The 11,353-nt window shown below is 43.1% G+C and overlaps 1 protein-coding gene across 3 annotated transcripts in view; it reads right to left on the reverse strand.

Annotated features, from left to right (window-relative positions):
* Positions 1 to 1,765: 1,765 nt before the first annotated feature.
* The window catches only part of vti1a (vesicle transport through interaction with t-SNAREs 1A), a 118,121-nt gene continuing 108,533 nt past the window's right edge, over positions 1,766 to 11,353 (reverse strand). The window contains exons 8-9 of one of the 3 annotated variants that reach the window (XR_009927627.1): positions 5,071 to 7,453; positions 1,766 to 5,034 (exon numbers count right to left, since the gene is read on the reverse strand). Coding sequence is in view for 1 of the 3 variants with exons in the window: in XM_062442338.1 (XP_062298322.1) it covers positions 7,360 to 7,453 (94 nt within the window). In the remaining 2 variants the exon portion in view is untranslated. Of the gene's footprint in view, positions 7,454 to 11,353 lie in introns of all 3 variants that reach the window. The other 2 variants (XM_062442338.1, XM_062442339.1) reach the window with 2 other exon arrangements.

An 11,353-nucleotide genomic window follows, 5' to 3' on the forward strand; every position in this document is an offset into this window, starting at 1 on the left:
CAGTGAAAAGTTTTCTTTGCAATTTTGAGTTGAGTGAATTATTTGATGGAACGGGACTGACTTAAAATATATCAAAGCCTGGTACAACATCTAAACTGATCAAGAGAGGCCAACAAACTGACTTAAACATCTGCCTTTGAATGATACCTGGATTTTTTAAATGACTGTACATGGTGAGTGTTTCACTAGTGGAGCGATATAACAGGACATCATACAGGTTCTGTAACCTTTGGACTCCTTATTCAATTAACCCCACACACAAGCCTGATGCAGGCCCCCTCATAAGAATCCAATCCACTTCCTGGCCTACATGGAAAAAAACTGGCCACCGAGCTCTGGGATTGGATGCCCTCTCATGAATATTTAATTACCACCAACCATCTAAGGCGGAGGTTTCGTAGAGGGGGGAAGTAGGCAATGGGATGCTGGGGGTATTGGAGCAGGTCCCCTTTTTTCCCCCAAACAATGCAACACGCATTTCTGTCTTCTACTTGTCCAAGTACCCATACATCCACCTGCAAATCTAGATGGTGAGGATGCTTTACAGCAAACAAATACTCACCTTCTCCATCCATCTGTCCATCCATCCATCCATCCACCACTCCACCACCCCTCTCCTCTGTGCTGTCATGCTAAGCGATGCCCCCCCTCCCTCCCCAGTTCATTAGCGAGCTCTTCAGTAGCCTGTCATGGCGGATGTGCTCCATCAAAGCTGATCGACTCCCCGTTTTTCCAGAAAGATGTCGCGGGTTATCACCGTGCGCTCAGATCTCCGAGTACGGGAGGAGCGTGACTGGCAGGCCGTCTTTTGAAGACAGTGATTCCTCCACTGATGCCTCCCAGTTGGAAATTTAGAATCGTGTCTGCTAAGACACCATATGCAAAGTAAATCACTGTACAGGGGCGAGCCCAACTAAACCCTTCTCTTGCTGAACGTCCAGGCCACTGAGTGCCTCCCAGGCAACCTGGCCTCGTTTGCGCTTATACTGACTTTTCTCCTCCTTTCCATCATCCATCCTCTTTCAAAATGGACAGCAACAGAGAAGAAAAAATACAGAATAAAACCACAGTCAGGAATTTGATCACTCCTTTTGCTTGTGTACCAAAGACCTCCATTTGACACAGGTGGCACTAAAACATTTTAAACCTCATCTTTAACATCTACTTGGGGACACTGCACATTCATTCACATCCAGTAAGCCACAGAGAGGTATTTAATTGAAAGAGAAAAGGACATGCAAATAATGACAAATAAATAAATAACTTAAAAAATCTTAAAAAAAACCCTGTTGTCTGCTAAACAAAAATGGCTCCATTTTCTCCAACTCCACATTATCATGCAAATGACATGGCTGGTTACAACTGTATGTCTTTGTAGTGGTAAAGTGTTAATTTCAGTTCAAAGGCTGTGGCAGAAATCTACAGGGAGAGAGATGGAAGGTAAGATGGAGATGGAGGGGAGAGGAGGAGTAGAGGAGGGGGTGCTCAGTGGTTTAGCCTGGCTCAGCCTAGCTCTGACCCGGCTTTTTGTATTTCTATTGTCTCCATGGTAAAACGCTATTAAGAGTGTCTTCTGCATAAAGCTAGGTGTGCCTTCACAATTAAAAAGGAGGCAGACAGTGCTACTGCCAGTAGCTTTACCTCCTTCCTTGTTCATGAGGAGTCAGTCAGGTTCCTCCCCTGAGTGTTTTTTGTGTTCGACGACAGCCTATAACAGACAGAGGAGGGCTACACAAGTTATGACACAACGTCTGGGTTGCTGAGATGCAGAACTGCTTTAATGACAGATATTTAACAACAGACACTGACAGAGATCACAGAAGTATTTTACAGAGTTTTGGAAGCAGCTCAGTCTGACTTGTCTTACTGTGGGAAACAAGATGAAGACTGTACATCCTGGTCGACAGGAATTATGAGTCACACAGACATTACCGATGGACACAGATATTTGTGCATATAGACAATTCAACATAACCTTTTAAATCCAAGTACTCCAGCTCCATCTCAACCAAACAGGGGGACACATCCTGCACACACAGGCATACAAACATCCATGTATGTATGGCTGCAGCCCCTGTGACTTCCTTAAATAATGGGGGCCATTGTCATCGCTTTGTGAGCACAAACACCATTAAAATGGTCTACAGCACTGATGGGGGTGAAAGAAAAGACAGATAAAGGGCCGAAGAGAGAAAGAAAGCCATTCTGCTAGGACTGGTGGCGTGTACAAACGGAGAACATGGCTCCTCTTCTAACAGCTGTACACTAGAGCGTGTGTGTCTTTTTATTGGGGGGGTGTCCACCGTATGTGCGTTAGTGCATGTGTGCTTTTGTGTGTGTGTGTTGAATCAAACAGTAGAAGATTCATTGTAGTTCTCAAACAGTGCCATTGTGGGTTTTTCTTGGTAGCTGTTGTGGCAGGGCGTCTTTTAACACGTGTGTGTGTATGTGTGGGTGTGTGTGTAGTGGGGGATGGCACCGTCATGGACACTCCTGCGGATGAAGCGCCCACCCTCGCGTTGTAATCCCACCACTGGAGTTGTTTGTCCTGTTTAAGGCCCGCCCTCCACTGGGGGACAGACAGCTCAAATGACACTTGTCACAATCCTTTGTCGTCTTAAATGGCTGACAAACATCAGGCTTCTTGTAATGGTGGAGCATCACAGAGGTTCCTTGTTGAAGAACGTTCCTTTTTTTAAACTTTCATGGAAACCATGTAGGGAAGGCCAGTAAAGGCAATAATAACTGCTGAGCTGGGCACAAGGGATCTTGATGACAGACATGACAGTGGTGTAAAAGATAATTCCTCTGGAAAATAATTTCTGCTGATGAAATAACCATTGCTATACGATCACTTGTGTTATCATTACTGTATCAAAAAGGCACAGCAGCGTTTGGAACTAAATGTGATTTGAGTGAAAATATTTTTTCACTTTCACAGGACAGCCAGGCTAAGGACATGGTTGGTATAGAAACTGTCTCTAGCAAACAGGAGAACGCAGGGAGAGCTTCAAAATCACTTCTCAGACACATATATAATTGATCGCTCTCTCTTGCTCCCTTTCCCCCCAGTTTCTCTCTTGGGACCAGATACATAAAACTCTGTCATGACTAAGACTGTGTGTACGAACAAATTCAGAAATACGCATCTTCTCATCAGATTTTTAAAGCTGTGCTATGCATGGTTCTTGTTTATACATTTCAGTCATTGAGGAACTGAATGCGTGTGCTTGAGCCTCATTTCCACTCTCACAATTAGCCATAAATGGTTGAAGACATGCCCTCAACCAGCTGTTTTCATATCAGTTCACCGCTTCCTACATCAGTCTACAACTATCAATGAAACAAATAGGAAAGAAGTGCAGTTTCACCAGCAAGGTTCTCCAACAGTAAAAAACAGTCATTACACTTGACCATTATGCACTGCTGTGCAGCTCTTCATAGCAGCCATATCAGTAATTCATCACATGGACCTGTGAGCTATCATAGGCAGGGATGTATCAAAAATGTAATCAATGATTAGTTTGTTGCTCTCATGTCTAAACAGACGTTATGAGGTGTGACACAACTAAAGTTATAATAAAAGAATATTAACAGCAAAATAAAATGTTGACTTTAATGTAAATTAAGAGTGATCAAATTAATCACACAAAAGTAATTAACCAATGTTACCTTAATAAATGTGCCTTTGATTGGCATTTTACAAATCTGTTAAAACGCAAAAAACAATCATACAATCAGTGCAGCTGGTTGTCAGCCTACACAGTGTTTTACTGAAAGATTCTGTCTCTCACCTTATATTTCATCTCCACCTCGTCGCGTCACCCTCAGATTGCTTAAGAAAAACGTGAATGAAGAATGCATGAAGAAAGTGTGAGGTGTTCACATTTTCACTGCAAATGTTGTGTTTATAAATACCAGTCTATGTGCAGGAAAAGGCGTATGCATGGTTTTTGTGCGTACGCATCGTATATGCATGTGGGCCCTGGTGTCTGTATGGAAGACACAGCTCCAGTCACTTAAGGAGGGTTAACACCCGTCTAAATTAAATATTAAAAGGTGTCTGTACCTGCTGCTATTGTTGCCCCTTGGAATAAGATATAACCTATTTTTGACAAGTTTTCATCCTCAGCCTTCTGCGGTGAGACGCTTGTCGAAAACCAAATCAGTGAATGGGGGGAGTGGTAGAGGGGCGTGGGGGGCATTGATGAATAATCTAGTTCATATTCCGACGACACCCGCTGCTCAGAGGGAGAGAAAGAAAGGGACGGAAAGGGAGAGATGGGCAGGTGGAGAGAGAGAGAGAGAGAGAGAGAGAGAGAGAGAGAGAGAGAGAGAGAGAGATGGACAGAGAAGGGGAACATAAAAGCAGGGGAAAATGAGGGATGGGTAAAGGGGAAAAAAGGAGAAAAAGAGGGGGAAAAAGGGAGGAGAGGCAGATGATAGCCGACGTCTGCCAAGGTATCACATGACAGTGCTCCTGTTTAAATAATAAAACAGGATGGGGGCTCTAAACAAATCGTTATCTCCCCACCTCTATGCATCCAGCCTTCCCTCTGCCCCTCCTTCCCTTTCCTCGCTTTTAAAAACTTGTTTTAATGCCATTTCTTAATGAACATAATAGCTCGGCACTAATAATGAAAAGAAAATAAAAACATCTAAAAACGCAGAGGGGCCCCTGAGTTGTCGCCGGCGCTCAATTATTTCCTTGTCAAGTGGGTCTGTTTTTAATGAGGCCCTGTGGGACTGACGTCTGTCAGTCAGCCCTGACTTTTTGACACCATTACAACTTCAAATAGAAGCCGCCGCCACGCTGCCTTCCACCGCTCACTCACTAGATATCGCTCCGCTCATCTGACAGGCTGGGAGGGAGGTAGGGAGGGAGAAGGGAGGGGAGGACAGGGAGGAGGAGAAAAGGTGGCAGGAGAGGTAGAGAGAAAGGGGGCTGGGGGGTGGCAAGAGGGAAGGGAAGGGGGGGGAAAGACAGAGAGAAAGAGAGAGGAAGAGAAGAGAGCACATTTGCACGCAGGTAGGCTGCGCATGCAGAGACACACACACACACACACACACACACACACACACACACACACACACACACACACACACACACACACACACACACACACACACACACACACACAGTTCACTGGGTGAAAAAACAATCACTGAGGGTCATTACCAGATGAGGTTTGTCAAACTGCCAGGGATTTTTACCCCCTCCCTTCCTTACCCCCCACCTCCATGCTTCCTTGTTCACTTCCTTCCTTCTCACCCCTTTTTTCTCCTTTCCTTTTTTCATTATTCCTTGACTTTAATGATAACTCTTGGTGGGTCGGCCCCGCATGGGACGGTCAGAGGCACACTATTTTGTTGGCCATTAATTTGAGGCTTTGAAGCAAACGGCGGCGCTGCGGCTGGTGAGGGCCTGTGAAATGGTGGTCGGTAGGGTGGGGGTGTGGGGCACCCCCGCATCTTTGAAAATGAAGACCGCGGCCCTGAAACAGAATAGCAAATGTCCTCGCTGGGAACAGCCACACCGGCCACAGGAGACACATGCACAATCTAATACTGTGCATCTACTGTATGTGCATGGCTGTGTGAGAGTGTGTATTTGTGGTGTACAGAGCATTACCTTCATGTATCTCAACTTCTGAAAAATCTCCAAACTTGCTCTTAAATTTACTTTTTCCACAATACCCTGAAGAATGGCTTTCCCCCGAAGAATTAAACAGCAGTAAACTCAAACGCACGTTTTTCAAACACCTGCAAATGTATCACATCATCAGTCAGTGTACAGATAAACACAGAAACAAGGACTGCATCACAATCTTCAGAACTTACAAGCTCTCAAACTAGTAAGATCCATTTACTGTATAAGAACAGAAAAAAAACCTTTAAGACGCAAAACTAGAAATCAACACTATTCAGTTGGTCCTGCTGTGCAGTCTGAATTTTAGTCTAATCACTGAACAACCAAATCTGAAGAAAACACATGGTTAATCTTCACTTTGAATAGATTTTAACTTCATAAAATATACAGTTCTAGCACAGAATCTTTAATTGAAAACTCATTTATACATTTACAAATAAATAGTAACAGAATCACTTGTATTGAGAGCAAAAACACTATACATGATGTAGATTTAAATGTTAGTACATACAGTATGATGCCGAGCATTTTCCACAATGACAGTTATTTCAAAAAAGAGGAATGAGCTGTGTTTGGGAAATACAGGGGCACTGTACCAAATGTGGTAATGAAAGCTGGTTATAATGTAAGAATAAACCTTTATCTGTGTTGTATTTATGTATTGTATGTTGCAAGGTTGGGGACAGGTCTTTTGTATTAAACATATTTAAAGAGTTGGTTTTATTTTATTTTTTCGACAGTTGAAAACTATTGAAAAATTGAAAATAGAGTTTTATCTTATTAAAATGAAAAATAGTTTCACCTTGATTGACTGAACTGAAGTTGAACTGACCTGAACCATTTTATGTGCATCCGCGTGTTTCAAGGCAGTGCCACTCATCTATTTTGGGCTCCGCTGAGCTTTTTAAAGGGGGAGCATGAACAGCATATCTTATCTGAAGGCACTGTCCTCTGTGCTGTGTTGGGGCTACATGAAGAACAGCTGAATCATTTAGTTGCAGACTCTCATACATACAACAGTATGTGTGTCTACTGTTGGTGTTTATAACAAACATAGTGTGGGCCCCCAATCTATGACTGTCACTCATGCACTTGTCTTAACATACACAACACTCTTACACCTCTCTGTCTCTCTGTCTCCCATGCATGCGCACAAACACATCCTGAGTAACACTTGACGCACCTCAATCACAGAAAAGAAAAAGATCTACATATCCGAGTCTGCTTAGAGTTACAAAAAAAATCCCAGGCCATGTGCCCCCGAGGACAGGATGGGCTGCGAAAGCACACAGATCAACACCATGAAAAACATGAACTATCATAAAAACATCTCCCCCTATTTGTGTCCCTGGAGATGTAAGAGAGGAAAAAACAGATGAGAATGGAAAAAGAAAGAAAGAAAGAAAGAAACAACGAAAGGGTAGCAAAAAAAGAAAAAAGAAAGAGAAAAGAAACAGCAAACAGGAAAGGAGAAAGAGATGGAAAAAAGCTCCCTGTCAGGCTTTGGAAACAGTGATTCATGGGGACCATTTGTCCTAATTACAACAGAACAACGCTTTTGTCGCTATTAATCACGCGAGTGTGTTGGTGTTGGTGTTTGTGTTGGGGGTGGGGGTGGGGTGTGTGTGTGTGTGTGTGTGTGTGTGTGTGTGTGTGTGTGTGTGTGTGTGTGTGTGTGTGTGTGTGTGTGTGTGTGTGTACATGGGAGATCAGTGGCCCCGCAGATTGAAATAGATGGCCAGGATGATGGTGAGAAGGATGATGGCTCCGAGGATGAAGACCAGGATACGATTCTGGATGATCCTGGAGAAACAGTGAGGGAGAGAGAGAGACAGAGGGAAAGAAAAAGAGAGATGGAGAGATTAGGTTGGGTTCACAAAAGTCATATAGTGCCTACAGAGAAAAGTAAAACACGTAAAACAGTCACATGTTTATGTGCAAACTAAATGACCAGCCATCAACTGGAGGCTTATCGTGTTTAATAGCTACCATGAGGTCTGCATACATGGTATTTATTAGTATACAATCATACTAATAAATGACATGGGAGAATAAAACACACACACACACTCGCGCACACACACACACAATATATTTCCAAAACTGCAGTGCTCCTGTCTACATGAATTCTGACTCACACACACACACACACACACACACACACACACACACACACACACACACACACACACACACACACACACACACACACACACACACACACACACACACACACACACACACACACACACACACACACACACACACACACACACACACAAATCTCATACAGGCCTGTGTACGCATGTGAATACACACAAGAAAAAGAGCAAGACATGTATAAACAAGCATGACACACAAACACGCACACAAGCAGCAGACAGGGTCTATAACTTTATTTGCACAATAAAGTGGAAAAAGTGGCTCAGTAGTTTCCTGGAGGTAATAAAATCACTGAATTACAGATGGAATTTGCCATAAAACGACTCACTCTTTTGCACATTTAAATTTTCCCACTGTGACCTAAGTAAACTTGACAAGAGCGGGCTTTGTACCAAAAAAACACAAAGCTGGGGTGGGAGGGCCAGAAAATGTTTGAGGGCCGGAGAGACGAGAAGGATACAGAGTGGGTGCTGGTGTGCTGAGGAGTTACAGGCCAAAGCATCAGCAGAGTAAGCATCTCCTCTCGTGTCTGTGTGTGTGTGTCCCCAAAAATTCTCCAGAGTTTGTTTACACACACAAGCACCCAAAGCACACAGACAAACACACACCAACCCCGAACCCTCTGCTGCCCCTGACAAATGAGAGAATTATCACATTTGCTGACATGTGGAGGGGTGGAGGAGAGGCCGAGGAGGGGGTGCGGGGAGCACTGTCCACTTCTCTAAGCAGGAGATGAATAGCCCATGCTGTGGCCATTTATCACCGGGGAGGGGGGGCTGGCTGGTTGCTCAGTCACCCTGCTACCCTCTAAAGCCCAAGTCTGAGCTCCACACACCAGTCGAGCTCCTTCAGTCCACCAGTTCAGACCTGCGGTAGCCTCAAACAAGCGCTTTAAAGCTCACAGCTATGGAAGAAAGGAAGCAACAAAATATAACAAAAAAGTTATTTTTTGCTTACATCTTTGTGTGTGTGTTGTTTTTTTTGCAGAGACCTTGCACAACTCTTTTGCACATATGTCTCTCCAGCCACATATTTATATCCACTGATATATATCAGTTGCAAGGGGAAACAAGACACGTTGTCTTTTCACAGACAGACTGTAATGCTCTCACTGCATAACACCAGAGAGCTCATTACAGCTAGTGTTTGTAAGTAGCCCAGCTTCATAAGTAGACACTTTATCCTTGAATAAATGCATACATTATCATGACAGTGTCATACTGCATCTACTAAACCATGTCTTATGCAACACAAGTAACGGTATATTTTTATATCCTGCTGCTAAGGATCTGTCTTAAGTCATGCTAAGGTTTCACCCTAAAGGATAAAACTAAAACAAAAAAAAGGTAACAGTTATTAAAACTCAGACTGTACGATACATGCCCACATGCTTATGTTGTGGTGATAGTTGAAGCAGCATTGGGGATGATATGATAGGCGAGTCTGAAATGATTGGCTAAAGCCAGCTGGGGAGGAGATCCCACAGAAACACTAATCAGAGCATGCTTAGCAAGGCCACGTCTCCCCCTATTAATTGACATTCATTATGTAGAATGATTATTTATCCCAGCCAAATACCCAGAGGAGGCGCCTGTGCACCATGAATTTGTGATTTGTGTGTGTGAGTGTGTTGGGAGGATCCAGATTGCTTTGTGTTGTTTGTTAATTTTTCAGCTGGGAAATGAGGGGAGGGCGGCTACTGGCCTGGGGGTGGAAAAATGAACAGGAAGTTAGTTTTAGCCTCATGGATGAGGAGCTTGGGTGCTAAAAGAGAGATAGGGGGGTAAGAATTGCATTCATTAAAAGGAGTCTGATTTGGTAGCAAACAACGCTGAATAACTTCAAACACCTAAATGTTCAAAGCAGTAAGGAATATGACAGTGCTGCGATTTAAGAACTTTTTCTCAGGGGAAACATATTTTAAAAATACTTACTCTGACCTAAACTGATTCTCTGTACACCAATCGAACAAAACATGTTTTGGGCTGTAATGTAAAGTAGCTAATCTTATTTGTGGCGACTTGAACACTTAAACAGAAGGTTGATACAATTTTAGCACTGCCCAGTCAAAAACCTTTAGCTGCTGAAGTAACTAAGTATGCCTCTCACTTTACCAGCTGTGTGTTTCAATCCACTGTGAGCAACAAAATATAACCATGACTTCACACATCTCTACACTAATGTTTGCAATAATTCAAGTTAAACTACAATATCTTGTGAAGTTTATGAACCAAGCGTCACCTCTGACCAGAGGACCTGTGAGCAAGCAAGCAACACACACACACACACACACACACACACACACACACACACACACACACACACACACACACACACACACACACACACACACACACACACACACACACACACACACACACACACACACACACACAGAGTCAGCCAGACAGACTGGGAGGAGTTAGGTAGAGGGGGGTCCAGTCATAATTCACTTAAGCAATGCTGAAATCCATTCTTACAAAAAATAGTGTCGGTGACACTGTAAAGAACCACAGTGTTTCCCACTGACAGCTGAGCAGTGAGGATATTAAAGTCAACACACTCCCTTAACCACCACAGAGCTAAGACGGCTGGGAAGTCGGTACTTATGTTATATTATAGCCTGGGTGGGAATTTTTTTTCATTTATTAGAACCATAAGATATTACTAGGGTGAAACATTATAGTCTCACAAAGTGATATAAATCAATATTTATGAGCAAATCTACACTATTATTTAAATAAACTTTAAAAAAAATAAATAAAAGGATTTTGGTCATATTCTATTTAATCTTCATACGTTTGGCCACTCATAACAAGTTGTTTCTATAAAAAGAAAAAAGAAAACAGAGCACAGATCATTTTCATAATCCTCTGGACGACACATCAGCATCCTGTAGATCTAATCTAAAGATTTGTATATTGCATTCAGCAAAGCAGTTTACTATCATCTCACAAGTCAAATTAGCTTCTATAAATCATTTTAGTTTCCTTTTAAATTCCCCAGTCAACAGAGGCAGCTAAAATGAAACTTACCCCCAAAAATAAAGCACACCTGCCCCCGAACATAACCCAACCCTCCCCAAAAAGTAATAAAAAAATTCCAAAAATTGGGAGGTAGGAGAGTGAAGAACATGGTTTTCGTCTGCCGTATGGTTGATCCTGTCCTGACACGTGGCCAGACAGAACAGAACTTATCAAACCGGATCCATCCTCCAGCTTTGACACTTGACATAGAGGTGGGGGGTGAGGTGTGTGAGTGTGGAGGGGAGGATTTGGGGAAGTGTGAGTGATACACACAGTGCATGTACAAGAGTGCAGATGAACATGCTGACCCATATCTACACACTCCTACACACACAGAGTTTGAGAAGGCTTACTTTAACCCCACTCCCTGCTATGATAGTATGAACCCCAAGTATTTTCTCTGTCTGTCCCCCAACTTCAAATCCCCCCCTTTCAAAAAAAAAAATCTCACATGTAGACAGACCAACAGTAACTGTAACTGAGACGCCAGCCAATAACAACACATAATACCGGC

The sequence above is a fragment of the Scomber scombrus genome, chromosome 21 (genome assembly GCF_963691925.1).
Source record: "Scomber scombrus chromosome 21, fScoSco1.1, whole genome shotgun sequence".
Taxonomy (NCBI): Eukaryota; Metazoa; Chordata; class Actinopteri; order Scombriformes; family Scombridae; genus Scomber; species Scomber scombrus.